The sequence below is a fragment of the Sarcophilus harrisii genome, chromosome 4 (genome assembly GCF_902635505.1).
Source record: "Sarcophilus harrisii chromosome 4, mSarHar1.11, whole genome shotgun sequence".
Lineage (NCBI taxonomy): Eukaryota > Metazoa > Chordata > Mammalia > Dasyuromorphia > Dasyuridae > Sarcophilus > Sarcophilus harrisii.
The window spans coordinates 120,988,178-121,005,162 of NC_045429.1; the positions used below are offsets into that span (position 1 = coordinate 120,988,178).

A 16,985-nucleotide genomic window follows, 5' to 3' on the forward strand; every position below is an offset into this window, starting at 1 on the left:
GTTGTCCTACTATATTTATTTGATTGCTCTCCTTCCATTTGCTGGATCCTGTTCCTTCTACAAGGCCAGTCCCCTCAAATATTCACTACTTTTCTCTTTCTATACTATATTCTTTCATAATCATATACACATCCAATGGTTTGATTGTAGCTTAAAGAAGATGAATACCAAATTGGTATGTCTAGTCCTGAATTCTCTCCAAAGATACAGATTCATTGATCTGATTACTTAATGGATATTTGTTTCTTGATGTGTTGCTGACACTTCATACTTAACATGTTAAAAACAAATTCAGCAAAACTTTCTCCTTTCTGACTTGTCGCATTTAGACCTAGAAAGAACTTTAGAGATCATCTACTGAAACATCCTCATTGAACAGATGAGCAAACTGAGGCCCAGATATACCCAAGATCAATTAGTAGTAAGTGACAGGACTAGATGAAATCCTCAGATTTTTTACACTAAACCCAGGGGTGCTGCTTCCCTTATTTTGGTTATTGCCAGTCATTTTTCCAGTCCTTCTGTGCTCAAAACCCTGGACATATATTTAATACATCCTACTCATTACCCCTGTTTCAGATTATATAGATTATTTTTTTTCCTTGAAAGTGTATTCAAACCACCCACAAGGCTTCATTAGTTCAAGGAATTGGAGACTGAGGCTGTTGAAATCAGGTTTTGCTTGCCTGAGTACAAGAGAACCACAGAGAGCTACTTACTCTCTGATGTTTGGCATAAGGGATGGCAACAATAGCAACTTAGACAAAGAAGTTTCCCTCTTCAACTCAACATGTTTCCAAAGCCTATCTTTATTGAATATTTATTTTTATGGCTAAGTCAATCTCTTTTTATTAACTATTGAATGGACTACAAGTATTTATTATTGTTCCAATATTGAACAAAATACCAAGGTACTGTCCTGAATCAACTCTATCCCAGAAAAATCATAATATCCAATTCATCATGAAATACTATTGATTCTATCCCCCCAAAATATTTCATACCTGTCATCTTTTTATGTCTGTCCTTCTAGTTCAAGCCTTCATTATATTTCTTATAATATTGAAATAAATTCCCTACCAATCTTATTTGTCCAGTACTAGAATCTTAATCCATCATATACTTTTTTTAATTATAGCTTTTTATTTACAAGTTATTTGCATGGGTAATTTTACAGCATTGACAATTGGCAAACCTTTTATTCCAATTTTTCCCTTCCTTCTCCCCACCCCCTCCCCTAGATGGAAGGATGGCCAATACATGTTAAATATATTAAAGTATAAATTAAATACAAAATAAGTTTACTTACACATCATATACTTTTGATAGGCATCTGACAGAAACAGACACTGTGACTTTCCAATTGGTAATATTTAAACCACTTATCATTCTAATAGTTAACTATGAACTAAAATATTGTGCTGGTATTCTCACTGGCATAAACAATACTTTCTTTCTCTTTAGAAAACCTAAATTAAATGTTGTATTTTGACTGAAAAATATGTTAGGTCCTCAAATAGGACCAAGCACTTGAAATATTCATATGCAGTCGGGTTGCCTAATATAGTGGCATTTCTCCATAAGATTTTGCTGGGAATTATATTAAAAGCTTCAGTTTGTCTATAACTGGCAAGCATATTAATAAAGTATTCCAAATAATTTGAAAAAGACACTGTTTTCAGCCACTAGAACTAATTTTATTTTAAGTGCAAGAGACACATGGGATCAAGAGTAGTGGGCTTTTTGCCAGAGTAGCTACAGCTGCCAATGAGGTTAAACTTAGAACTATGTGCCATTTGTGGTTTATTAAAACATATAAACAATCACTGCAAAATATGCTAAGATGGAGACTATTCATGGCCATTATCATCATCAGATTGTATGACTATATATAAGGCCATCATTTCCAAAGTAGTTAGATTTGACTACAAGATTCCTGAGACCAATGATGTATGGAGACATATTTTAACACTGTCTAAGACCTACTTGGGAGTTCAGTCGATTTACCTATTTTGAAGGTATTTCACCTCATGACTACTTATTATTTCATAGCTATATAGGTCATTTAAGCAAAAAGGGAGGGATATATATTTTTGTGACATTCCAAACATATTTTGGTGTGTTTCTGATCATTTCTTGAACCTGAGACCTAAGGTAAAACCTCTTGTTATGTCTACTTTAGCCTATAAAGAAAGACATTTCTAAACACCAAACCTATTTAAAGGACCATAAAAAAGTTAAGGTAAACGTCAAGCATATAGAATTTCAGTAAGAGAGGAGAGCAGATATGATTAAAAAGCACAAGTCCAATTGTATTTGAAATGACTGTTTCAGATATGGACCTTGTGTATTTAGAATCAAATGAAATTATAATTTAAAAGCAGAAAATATGAATGAGGACCAGTTCTAGGAGCCCATTTAAAGAAAAGAGTCATTGTTCTTATTCGTCATGTTCTTAGAACACCTTGTTTCAGGAAGGGGAAGGGTGATTCAGGTAACAAAATGTAAACTTTTTACTTCCAGGTTATCAAGGACAAGTAATTCCATAGTCTTGCAGTGACTAAAGAGGGTTCACTGTCACTAAGTGCTCTTTTATGGATTAAGCAAACCATCCCAACATCTCAGTTGTTGATGGTACAATTGTAAATTGTCCTGTCATCTTCATGATTCCTAAGGTTCATGCTTCAAGAAAAGGAGCAGATGAAGACTGTAACCAAAACACCCCAATGATCATAACCTCTTAAACCTTAAAGATCATTTATTTCAATCTCTTCCTTGTAAATAAGGAAACTGAGACTGGAAGAGTGAAGTTAGTCATTTATCCAGTTAATGGTATATAACCAGGACTAAACAAAAATACATGAAAAAATAAAATAACAAGAATATCTTATTATTATATTTATAAAGTGCATGCAAGTTATCCAGAACTATGCTAGGTACTATATCCTGTACTCCACAATGAAAATAAAAATTAAGAAAGGAAATTCTGAGAATATACTATTGTACCAATTGAAGATGATTTATAACTACAGAAACTCAGCCAAGATCCTACTGGAAAGCTTTATTGACTTCAAATATGACAAGTCCTTTTGATATTACTTATTACTTACTCAAATAACTTGACTGAATCTTTAAGAAGATATATGCCAGCAGCTTGGATCCTCTTCTCTCTCTCTCTCTCTCTCTCTCTCTCTCTCTCTCTCTCTCTCTCTTTCTCTGTCTCTTTGTCTCTCTCTCTCTGTGTATTATATATATATATATATATATATGTATATATACATATATATATATATATATATATATATATATATATATATCTGGTCATGTATGTAAGAGAGAAAGGAAAGAAAGAGGAAAAAGGAAAACAGAGACAGAGAGAGGCAGAGCCAAACCATGCATACATACAAAGGGAGATGAGGAGAGACAAAGGCAGAGACATAGAAGCAACGGAAAAAGAGAAAAAGGAGGAAAGAGAGGAGAGGAGAGGAGAGGAGAGATGAGGAGAGGTGAGGAGGAGAGGTGAGGAGAGGAGAGGGGAGGGGAGGGGAGGGGAAGGAAGGGGAGAGGAGGAGAGAGAGAGAGAGAGAGAGAGAGAGAGAGAGAGAGAGAGAGAGAGAGAGAGAGAGATGGAAGGAAAGGAGAACACATAAAGAAGCAGAAAAACATACCAAAAGAGAAGAGTAGAAAGAAAAAGAAATTAAGGCATGCAGTCAAACAAGTTACTGTTGACAAATATCCACTGTTCTATCTGAACAATTAAAAATCTGGTTTTATTTCACTAGACACCTCTTCTATGGATATTACTCACTTAAAGACCAAATACATTCAAGGAGTAGGTCAGACATGGAAGATAAAGAGATTTGACCATTATCTAAAATGCCTTAATTTATATGATCTTGCTTTATCAGATTTTTGAAAATTTGTTCTCAAACAAATCAAGTCAGGAGCTCCTTAATGTCCTTCTCAGGAATGATCAGTAACAACTAAATGATGACCAGTATTTTACAAAAGGTGCTGTAAGAGTACTACTCGTATCAATATCTTTATAATATATGATGTAGAAAATAAGAAAAACTTTCAGTTATTTAACTTAATCATGTAGAAAAAAATTTAAGCAACAAGCTTTCTCAGGAGATTATAAAGATAAAAAGCTTTGTAATAAGTAAACTGAATTTAGATGAAAGGTACCATAAATAAGTACTAAGTCTTATATAACAATAATACTCATTATTAGGCCAGATTAAAATCCTACACAACACTACGGGAATTATTTGAGGGAAGAACAAAGGAGCCAAGAACTTATCATCTCAGTTTTAATAGTGACAATAGTAATTCTCTTCTTTGTATAGGATGTGAATCTGACTTTATAATGATAATAGTTCACTTCCTATATAATAATTCTTAGAACTTGTTGCTCAGGAAGAAGTGCTGACTCTATCAATAATAATAGTGATGATGATAATAATAATACAACATAAGAAAGTAAATGATAAGTTATTAAATCTCCTTCATCCAAATTCAGTTTGCTTTTTATAAATTACCTTAATATTCTCAAAGAGCTAATTTTTGTTTTGCTTTTGAACATGTCATATTCTGATATTAGAAATATCAGCACAGTTCCATGGATTAATAGTATTTAGCTACTTTTTATTTGTCCAGGCTGAAAATTAAACAAAACAAAAAAAATTTGGACTCCTGGTTCAAAAATAAAACATTAATTTTTATGCTTCATTCAAGAAGAACAAGCACCACAAACATGAAATTAATCAGCTTGAAGTATCATGATTATGTATAAAATCAATGATATAGTAAAATTATCATGTGAAATATGACATTTTAAAATAAATCTAATTACTTTTGGATTTGAAATTCTATGTATCATCTAAAAGTGATACCTCACAATCTCCCCAAAAAAGTAATGCAACAAACATATATAGGAACTGGAGACTTAAATAGATGAGACTCTCATTCAAGATAAGAAAATTCATATAGGAGAATTACATGAAGGATAGCCTCTTATTACTTTTAAGGAAAGTATAACTTTGTTTCAGTCTTTTATTTCTTTGTTTATTATATTTATTTCCTTGCTATCCTTGTTCCTGATTTTCCCTGCACTTCAAAATCATGTTTCTTTTGCTGCTTCATCCTATAACTTCTCTGACCTCCTGGAGTCTCCTTGTCTTGAAACATCCTACCATGCAATCTATTCAACCCAGAATATGTTCCAAGAGGCTTTCCTTCTTTCTAACTTTACTGAAGTTCTTCCTGGAGCTTCCATTTTGTGAGGGGGCCTAAGCCAATCTTTTTTTATTCCTATCTCAATCCTTTTCTTGACTTTCTTTGAACTTCAAAATTATACCCCTGCATCAGGTATATTCCTTTCTCTTCATTGCTGCCAACTCCCTTTCATGTAATGTCTTCCCTTTTGAGCAATTAAGCTTCTTAAGGACAAATTCTATATTTTTTGTTTATAGTTGTGTCCTCAGCATTTAACACCATGCCTAGAACATGGTAAATGCTTAATAAATGCCTGTTTCCTTCCTTCCTTAAAAATTATTATAATTGACACATACTATCCATCTTCCCACACCCTTCTGCATTTTCTCAAAAGATAGATGGTGAACATCATAGACTGGAAATCTGAAATGACTGAAATGATAATAAAGAAATAGTCAATATAGGAAGTCTAAAATAATCAAGGATATCAGGGGTGGGAGTGAGAGTGGAAATGGGATACATTTCCTCTGTATGGGAGATGTCTACAACTATTAGAATGTAAGGAAACTGTGGATGATGTAAAGGCAAACAAGCATCAGTCCTGCAGGTAACTCACCAGAGTAGAATTCTCTATTATTTTCTGCAAGCAGGAGGCCTGTGATGAAACCAGAGGAATAACCCATTTAAACATAACTTCCAGGGTACTTTCTAGTCATCTTGCCCTTTGTCCTTTTATCAATGTAAATTCTGAGTTAAGACATATAGACTCCTGTTACATGTTATGTTAAAATAAGCATATGGATTTTTCAATCATTGATTTAGAAATTCATGGGATTATCATAGTCACATTCCAAGTGAATTGCAGCCACAGATAGACAATATGACTTCTAAGAGTAAAGCCAAAAAGTTATATAATACCAGACCATATTTCGAATCCTATAAGTGTCTGCAAATCTCTTGACTTAACAGAGGGCTACCAGTTATAAATTTTGTTTCCTTTTTAGAACTGTTTAAACAGTACAAAGTGATATAGTAGAAAGGGTCAGGAAGAGAAGTTAAAGAAATCTATAATCCAGTCTCTACCCATCCACTATCTATGTGATTTTAGCCAATGAATCTTCTTTGACTTCTGTTTCTTCATCTGCAAAATGGAGTAGATTAAATAATGATTAGTTTGCCTCCAGCTCTAATATTGTATTGTTTTATTTAACTTCCTTTTTTTACCTGATATTGAAGAAAGTAGCAAAAAGTTAATGGCTAGCTACTTCTGTTTCATCTAGGTTGTACAGTGTGGATAAAATACCAAGTTTTGAGTCAGGAAGACTACTCTCATTGAGTTTCACTCTGACCTCAGATACTCTCTGTCTGACCCTGAGCAAGTCACTTAACTATGTTTGCCTCAGTTCCCTCTTCTGCAAAATTATCTAAAAAAGGAAATGTATTTGCAAAAAAATATATAGAATCACAAAGAGTTAGATGCAAGTGAAATGACTGAACAACTGTTACGTGGAGCTGAGAACCCTGTTACTTCAGCATAAAGTAGGAGATAAGAAACTCACTTTTCATGGTGTAAAACTTTGATAAAACAAACAAGAAAATAGTACAAGGTTAAATCAGGCTATACCCATAGACAGGCTCACAAGAATATATCTATATCTCATTCAAATTTACTACCCATGTCAAAAAGTAATTCAGTTTTGTATCTTTAAGAGGTCAGAAAAAATGCTAAAATATAAGTTTTTAAAGTCGACTATAATACAAACTTCTGTAATTGTTTGATTTCTATTGGTAGAAGCCTTCTGGTCCATATCTAATAAATTTTTGTAAGATCTAGAAACAGAATTCCATCTTCAAAGGCAAAAAAGGTGAAGTTAAAAACTTAATTTGAGGAAATCTGCAATGTCCTCACCAGTATATTTAATCAAAATTATCTAAAGGAAGATAGCAAAGAAAAGAATATGAAACTAAAACTATTAATGAGGTGAACTCACCTCCCCTATGTTTTTCTTTATGCTTATATATCTTAAGCCTACATTAATAATTACTTCTATAAGTAAAGAAGAAACAGGCCATTTAATATTCAAGGGTAAAGTATTTCCTTATTTCCCTACATGGAGATATATGACAACTATTACTATGTGAAAATATATCTTCTGTTCAAGATCATAAGTGAGGTTGGTATTTACTCATTGTAGATAAACACAGTCAAAGGAATATAACTCCTTTTGCCTGCCTACATCCATCCAAAATAACCTGCTACAAACTGGAAGAAGTTTCTTATTCATAATTTGTACTTTAAGTTAATTTTATCATCAAATCTTACATTTCTCTAAATAAAAATATGGGAATCCTGACAGTTGCAGTTCAAGATGGAAAAAATAAATCAAAATGACCCATTTGATCAACATCATACAGAAACAAAGATTATCTTCTTATTTGAGGAATGTGGGTTTGAATTTGGAGCTTCAATCAAAATTTTAGAAAGTTATCAATTATCCTTTGTAATAAATATGCAGATCTCTAAAAGGAGATACTCATTCTTTCATTTTCTTAACACCACCATATAATGCAGGAACTTCTTGACAGTAAAGATGGTAATTAAATATTCAGCCTCTGTGAAGAAACCACAATTGATTCTCCCATCTTAAGAGAATATAAGCCTCTTGAAGGAAAAAAAAAGTATTATATATATATATATTTTGTCTCTATATTATCACCATCCAGCCTTAACATAAAGTTTTAAATATAATAAATATTTATTGAGTTCAAATAAAGAAAGGGAAACTAACTGGCTCTACTATTCAGAATCCAAAGACAGATTCTACTGTCTTTGATGATATAGTCAATAATTGCTTTTTGGAGGGAGCAGCAAAAAATCCCTGCAGATATAAAAGATTTCATGCAAGTTATGCATACAAGACAATTGATCTCTCAACTCTGTACCTTTCAGTGACAATTGCATATTCCAGAAAGTATTTGAGAACAATTTTAATGACACTAAGCCCTAGTTTTCTTTTCTCCACTCAGATAACATGAGCGTAAAGCCTTTCTCCATTTGCCTTCTTCATGTTTTCTGATGATCAGGCTGCACCTCCCACAAGGACCCCCTCTCTGCATTCTCTCATATTCAAATTATAATTATCATACACCCCCAGTCTCAATTATGTTCCTAAACTTTAGAGAAAGGATAAGTTCTCTCCTTTCTCAAAGTGCAGCAGGAACAAGTGCTATAAGGCCCTTTAGAATTAAAGTGCCCTGGATTTCCAATTCAGTGGGTTATCTTCAAATGCTCTGCATTGCTATGAAAGTTATTACTGTTTCCTTTATGGAGAGATATATTGACCTGCTTAGCAGTATGGGAAACAATTGGTGCTAGTTAACATTAAGAAAATGTCACATACTGACACAAAGCCCACAAAGCCTTTCATATGTTTTTCAAATAGGGTAAAAAGCCCCTATACATTATCAGGGAGGGCCAGAATTGGAAGGGACCTCAAAGGCCATCTGGTTTAGATAGGAAAATGAAATCAATTATTCCTTAGTTGGTCTAAGCTTCTCCCATGCTTTTCAAAGTATGAACATCATAACTGATCCTTAATTTAAACAGGAATTTCCCTCAACTTTGCTGACAAGTACTTAACCACTAATCCAAAGGAGGAGGAGCAGGGGATAGTGCACTAGACCTAGAATAATGAAGCCCTGAATTCAAACCCCAGTGCAGACACTTACTAGTTAGATGATTATAGTCAAATCATTTAACCTTTGCCTTTCTGTTTCTTCATCTGTAAAATACCAATAATGGCACCTGCCTCATGAGGTTGTGATAATGGCTCAAATAACACTATCTGTAAAGCGTCAAAAAGCAATATATAAATCCAAGTTATCATCATTATTGTTGTTGTCATTAATCATTACTAAGAGAAAACTCATGACTTCTCAAAACAGTCCCTTCCACTGAAGGTGAGTTCTAATTACAGTAGAATCACATAGGTTTAAATTCTAAAGAAAACAAAATGAACATCATGAATGATAAACATTATCCTTAAAAACCACTTAAATTTTGGAGGCAGCAAGGGAGTGCAGTAAATGGAGCAACAACCCTGGAGTTAAGAGGATTTAAGTTCAAATATGGCCTCAGACAGTTTAATCCTTACTAGCTGTGTGACCCTGGAAAAGTAAGAAAGAGAGAAAGAGAAAAAGGGAGAGAGAGAGAGAGAGAGAGAGAGAAAGAGAGAGAAAGAAAGAAAGAGAGAGAAAGAAAGAGAGAGAAAGAGAGAAAGAAAAAAAGAGAGAAAAAGAGAGAGAAAAAAGAAAGAAAAAGAGAGAGAGAGAGAAAGAGAGAGAGAGAGGGAAGGAGGGAGGGAGGGAGGGAGGGAAGAAGGAAAGGAGGAAGAGAGGGAGAGAGGAAGGAAGATATTCATTGAAATTTTGCAAAAAGTTCAATTCAGTATATTCAAATAGTTATAGCAGAAAGTGTTATTGTCTCTTTTAACGGATATGGGATGTTAGCTATGGTTCTTTTATTTTTCATTACACACAGCTCAGTTATGAATGAGAGAGGCTGTAACTAGGACTTCTCTTTAAACAAAAACAAAAGCAGGAAAATTGATAATTTGGGGAAAATATGCTTAAAAGGCTTCAGATACATAGATGTGATTACATTGGATGTCAATCACATCATCTTATTTGTTCTTCCAGTTTTACCTAGAGGCAAGAGAGGATAAAAGGAGTTAAAGAGAACAAAGCAGAGGTCTTTTAGATGACCAGGAGAACTAGGAACATCAGCTACCCTCCCAGTAGTACTACCAACCTAAGGAGAACAGATAGACTGTGAACATGATAAAGAGGACATCCTAGAATCATGCTCATCTTTGAGATGTTTGTACTAGGAGAGGCACAGTGATAACTTTCACCATAGATTCACATTTTCCATCTCACACTCACTGTGAAACACTTCTGATAATTGTTTCTTGAGATAAAAAATGGAAGGGCATGCAAGCATTTTGTGGGGTGGGATGGATATCAAGGAAGAAATGACACAAAAAAAATCTGAGTTGTAAAAATAGAGATGAAAAATCAAATTTGAGATGGTTGCTTTAAAATTATTTTTAAGAATTTATAAGTATACTGATAAAGAAATTGACTTTCAGCAATGATTTTAATGGTAATGAGATTTAAATTTTTTGTAATTCTTTTTCTAATCGTGACTTTCATATCTAGTATCTTTCTAGATATAATACCTAGATAATAATTAAATTTTTAAGTACCCTAACTTGCTTGAATTTGGAATGCCTGACTACCTTACTGGAATAATTGCTTTAAATAGCTAAAGTGGGAAATTTCTCTCTCTTCCTTTTCATTGTCAGAGTTGCTTAAATTTTACTTCCAAATCAATTCAATGCCACAAACATGAAGTACTAAGCAAAAATGAAAAGACAAGAATGAAAAATAGTCCTCGATCACAAGGAATTTAGAATCTATTGGTGGAAATATAAGATATACAGATAAATAAACAGTAGGCAATTTGAGAAATAAGAGAGCATTAACAACATGCAATTTCCAGAAAAAGTTTCATATTAGACATGACATCTGAGCTGAAAGTGAAACCAAGGTAAGATTCTAAGAAGCAGAGTTAAAGAAGGGAATTCCCAGTATGGGAGAAAGTCAGCAAACAGATACATAATCAGAATGTAGATAGTGAAGACAAAATGTATGATAGGGAGAACCAGATTGTTCTGATGGGTTTGTATTTCATCCTAGAGGTAATGGGAATCCACTAAAAATTCTTTAGCAGTAAAGTTAGTTTTGAAAGTTTGTTTTATGATATGATATTCACTATTATATGAGGTCTGAACATTACATTCACCAATATTCATAACTGGTAACATCTCTGGTATCTTACATTTCTTGCTCATTAAACTCCTTTTGCAATTAATGGTTTCCAAGACTGTCTGAAGCTCCATCCGAGATCTTGATGTCTTATATGAAATGATGCAAAGAGAGGTAAGTAAACACAGGAAAACAGTAAACACAATTACTACAATAATGAAAAGGGGGAGAGGATACTGCAAATTTAAATCTATATGAATACAATACCAAATTTGCTCCCAAAGAAAAGATAGGGGAATGTACCTTCCTCCCTTATTTGCAGAGGCCCCAGCCATGAGTGTATATTCACTGTTTAACACTGTATACAAATATGCTAGTTATTTTCTTGAGATTTTCTTTTCATTCCTTTATTTTCTTCTCTTTTTTGTCTTTAAATATCAAGATCTCTAGGGAGGGCATGAGAAATTGGAAAATTCAGTTGACATTTTAAAAAGATATCAAAACATTTAAAATAAACTTAAAACATGTAGTATGTGAAGAACAAAAGCACAGCTTAATAAACTATAGCTGTAGGCCTTAGGCCTGGAATTATCTAAATTATAAATATAAAAGCAAATGCTCTAGGGATGTTAAGTTCCAGTGGCAAACTTGAAGTCATAAATAAATGACAATCGGACTGCTCAGGCCAATGAAAATTATCCCAAGCCTGTTGTCATGGTATTTTTCTAACACATAAAATATGGTCAGTAAAAGCATATTCTGCTTCCCTGTATAATTCATGGGGACAAACAGAACCTCTAGCCCAAGGAACATAGTAATTACAATTGTCAAAGAAAGAAGTGATACAGGCCAATCTGGTAACAAGGAAACATTTCATGGAAACAGAAATAAGGTAGTGTAAAAACTGTCTAGCCTGGAAATAAGAAAACTCATTTCTCTGAAATAATTGTTTTTTTCTTTATTGACTTATTAGGGTTACTAGAGGTAGATAATAGAAAACAACCATCTCTACAAGGTTGTCTGTGTAGTCTCCTCTCTTCTATTTAGCAAAGTAAAGGAAGCAAATCTCTTTCCCAAATACATTAATTTTTAATAGCAGGTCATTGGCTTCCTGTACTTATAATGGGAAGATTTTCAGTGCTTTCTGTTGTGTTCCAACTATTTCAGACCTTCCAAACATGGCAAAAAACTGTCCATTTCTTAAGTCCAAAGAGTGAAACATAATTGGGGGGACAGCAATAAAACTAAATAAATAAATGCAATGACCACAATGGCTACGCAGACAAATGTGAAGTATCTTTCATAAGGAAGAATAGCCAAAGGAACTGAGTAAAGAGGAATATTTAGAAGAGTTGGGAAAACCCTGTGGAAAGCACTTGAGTAGACAACAAATTATGGTATAAGCATTTCTAAGATCTTCAAACTTATACAATTTATTCAGTTTCTAAACTGCAGCGATATTATCTCTTTTCTTTAAAAAAAAAGTAAATTAAAAGTTACAAATAGAGAAAAGTATTTGCCAAAGGATAACCATAAAAACAAGCAAAAAATACAAAAATTTGGAAGACCTGAGAACATAAATATACACAAATAGTTTCAGCCAAATATCATGTAAACTAAGGAATTGAGAGATTTACCTTTGCAATTTCCTCGATAGGCAATTTCCAGCTGAGGATCTTTGCATTTGGCTCGTTGAAATTCACATCGGGATAAGAAAGTCCTTCCATCAGAAGCACAGAGTGATTTCTGAGGGGATCCTGCACAATCCAGGCTACACTCTTTATCTTTATCTTGATCCACTCTCAAAAACTAAGGAAGGGAAAAAAATACATTTTGGAAAAATATATAATGATGTAGCAAAGGAGTAAGAACAAAAAAACAAATAAAGTATTAACACATTATCATGAATGTCTTTGTATATTTATTTGGAAATGTTTAATTAGCCATGAGTCAGTTGTCTAGATCAATTGTCTCTTAATGTAACAATTGATAATTGTGCCTTCTATAGCCTCTGCCCCACCTAGAGTTGTGGAACTATGAACCATGATCAAATGAACTCTGAGGCAAAAAGAAAATAGAGGTTCTTGGCTCCTACTCTTCAATCATCTTTGGTAGAGAAGCTAAAAGTGCTGGTGATCCCAGTTTGCAAAATACTTTGTCAAAATTTGGTCATGTCATGGATAAAGAACACCTGATCTACCTGGTTATAGCTCTGGTGTCTTTCCTTGTTGAGACACCATAATATTATTCCTCTATACTTTTCTTTGCAATGGATTACAGTGGGTCTTGTTCTAATCAGGTGTTAGCGGGGGTAATTGTCCAAGTAATAACTAAACATAATGTTGAATTATCTGGGAACATGGGGAAATGATCAATGCCTGCTTAATGCCTCAACAAATCAGTAGTACAAACAGTAGGAATAAAATAAAGGCAGACTTTGAAGTAATCATACCCAGGATTATGATATTTGGGGATTACCACACCAATGTAGTCCAACTACATTGTTGGCTTCAGTTCTGGCTCGTCCTGGCATTTGTTCCATCTCCCACGCCCTCTTCTCCTTTTCTAGTGTTCCTTATTGGAACAAAATAATACTCCTTGAGAACAAGGAACTTCTTTTTTTCTCCTAAATACTTAACATAGTTTCTGGAACATGATAAATGTTCTATCTAACCACATGCATCCATCTTTCTTTCTTCCTGTCATCTATCTATCTATCTATCCATCTATCTATCTAAATATACCTATTCATCTTTCTATCTTCATATATATCTATCTCTCACCCATGAATATAGGGATTGTTTTATTGTTGCCTTTGTGTACATAAAGTTTGCCATCATGTCTTGTACATAATAGATAGCAAATGATCAATAGATATTCCAGATTTTAATGATACAATGAAGTACAAAGAAGAGTAGCTGCCAACGAAGTACAATCATTTCTTTGGCATATGATCTATAGGAGTAGATACTGTCCTCACATACCATATGGCAATTCCATAAAATGGAAATAGGAGTGGAAAGTGCACTATCTTTGGCAGAGTAGTAGACAGTGCTACATAATTATTGCTGTGGAAATCTTTTTGGTCATTTAAGCCATGAGTGTTGACAAAGGGAGAAGTATAAGGCTATGGCTAAAGCCAATAGGGGTATCATAAAGCCCTTAGAGATAATCCAGGGCTGTCCTGCTCAGGCACTTCTGGCACAAGGCTAATATTTTGGGTTTTGTTTGTTTGTTGTTTTTCAAATTAGTTTTTAAACTGCTGGCTCTATATTTCTAAGAAATCCATTTTAAGAAAGTAGCACTTGATATTTTAGAAAAGGTTAAATGGAAATAATTATTATGTTATGAGGATATAGAAAATAAGTCATTTTCTTTTTATCCCAATTATTCAAAATTGGACAAAGTAAGCACTAATTATTTTAAATGAATTTTGACAAAAAGAGGCATTTTAATCCTCCACCCATTTTTTCATTTAAAATAAAATGCATTTTAATTTCCTAGTACCAGAGAGCTAATGTTCAGGAAGAACCAGAAGAACAGAAGTCCTTAAACACATTTTTCTAGCATTTGACTGTTTTCTGTATAAGCATTAAGGCATGAAAGGCATGTAGATGCCAAGAGATAATCATTCTCTTGGGTACTGTAAGACAGTCCCTTAGATATTTCATCCACCCACTAAAATGTTGCCTCAATCAAGTTTTAACATTGCTTCATTTCCCTCAATTCTAAATATTTGCAAATTGTGATAGATTTGTTCTCAAAATACATAGCTGAATTGGAGAGTTTAGCATTTCACAAGAGGAAGCAAAGAGAAAGCAACAGAGGTTTCAATTTGATCATACCCCAAATCGTGACTCCTTATTTTAAATGAAGACCTGACCCATAAACAGTTCTATTCTATTTTATTTTTTCTCTTGGTAAAAATGTTGTATTTTATTTTATGAATTTAAAAACATTATTCTGTGAAAGGATCCCTAGTTTTGATAGAGGACCAGTGAGATTTATGACATGCATAAAAGGTTTAATTCTTTTCTATTTTAGACAGAAGAGGAGGACAACCTAGATCCAGTTCATTTTTGTAGTTAAGCTGTGGTCTATTAGCATTTCCTTAAATCTTAAGTGAGGAAATGCATATGACTTAGGGATAAGACATTGTAATTATCATTTTCTGTAAATGAAAAAAGACAACCTCCACATCTTTTTATTTAAAAAAAATAAAAATAGCATTCATGAGGTTGGAATTTGACCATAATTCTTGATAATTTCATGGCACAGGAACTAACAATGAAAGTATTCTTATCCAGCAATAAGAGAACACTTTATGCACGTTTTCCCTCTCTTTTTAATAGCAATTCAAGACAGTCCAAGAAAGAAAAGTAATTTTCTAACTAAATTGTTTGCATTTTTAATCCAAGCTATTTCAGAGAAACTGAGTTTTTAATGTTCAAGAAAATTTATTCATAAAGGTACATGGCTGAGGGGCTTTGAATGAGTCAAAAAAAAAAAAAAAAAGGCACTTGCTATCCTCTACCCACACTACCCAGCTATCAAATTGCTCTTCCTAAATTGCTAGTCTGATTATGTCACCCTCCTATCTCAACTCCAGTGGCTCCCTATTGTCTGCAGAATTAGATATAAAAGCCTTCATATAGAGACTTTTATAAATATATATAACAGGCTTTTCTACTTTCCCAGTTTTTTTTTATAATCTTACACCCCCCTTATACCTTCATTCACATAATATGCAAACCAGTGATATTAATCTTTCTGTTCTTTACACATGACACTCAATCTCCCAGCTGTGGCTATTTCCTCTTTCTCTCCTTCATGCCTAGAACTCTCTCCCTCCTTGTATAGTTTTCCTAGCTCCTTTCAAAACTCAATTAAAATCCCAGCATCTATAAGAAATATTTCTAATTCTTCCTAATCTTGATGTCTTCCTTCTGAGATAATCCTCAATGTACTCTGTACATATTCTGTAAATTCATACTTGTTTTTATCACCTTCCCTCCCCTCCTCCTCCTTAGTCTGAGAGCTCCTAGAGAGACTTTTGCCTTTCTTGGGAAAATATGCTGTATTTCCAGCACTTAGCACAGTGCCTGAAACTTATAAGGAGATTAATAAATGATCATTGACTATTACATAGTTGAGAACCCATTGGAATTGGAATGTCCCCAGATTTTGAAGAAATTCCTAACTAGAATGTTTGCAAATTTATAATTTGCTTTTTTAAAAATATCATTTAAAAAGTTTAAAGGAGTCTCTTTCTTGGACATCATGATGCTTATACATTCAATAAATTAATGAATCAAAAACATGTGGATTAAATTTCCTACAACATGCATACAGGTGAACGGGAGTCAAGTGGGGGAAAAGGGAGAAATATAATTGGAGACTTAACAATAAACTCCAAATATCTGACAAATAGGCTAAATATTTAATAAGCATTATCAAATTTACCCACCTTCTCAGTAGGCTGAAGCCAACTTTTTAAAATTAGAAATATAACAAGTCAGGCCAATGTGAGAAAAACTTGGTTGAAAAGCATGAGACTCTACATATGAGATTCAAGGTCACAATGATTGATAAAATGATACCCCAGTAGCTAGAAAGGAGGTACTGTCAATATATTTGTTCTACTTTATGCACTTATTGTGAGGATAAAATGAGATGATAGAAATAAAGTGCTTTATAAGCCTTAAAATACTAAAAAAAAAAAAAAAAAAAACAAAAACAAAAACAATAGCTATTCTTATTCTCTCCTAAGCAACACTACTTTAATGATATTCTTGCTATACATTAAACCAGAGGAGAAAATGAAGTTGCAATTAGTAGAACAACTCACAAGCTATCTTTGAAGAGGCAATAAAAAAGCATGTCCATTACCTCATGAAACCAAATGCAATATTATACCTTTTTGACCATTTTACTTTTCA

At 33.4% G+C, this 16,985-nt stretch overlaps 1 protein-coding gene across 5 annotated transcripts in view; it reads right to left on the reverse strand.

The window, feature by feature from the left end:
- SMOC2 (SPARC related modular calcium binding 2) overlaps positions 1 to 16,985 on the reverse strand; it is a 257,220-nt gene that overhangs the window by 171,099 nt on the left and 69,136 nt on the right. For all 5 annotated transcript variants that reach the window (XM_031937465.1, XM_023503329.2, XM_031937463.1 and 2 more), the window contains exon 2: positions 12,684 to 12,855. In XM_031937465.1, coding sequence (XP_031793325.1) covers positions 12,684 to 12,855 — 172 coding nt within the window. The remainder of the gene's footprint in view (positions 1 to 12,683; positions 12,856 to 16,985) is intronic.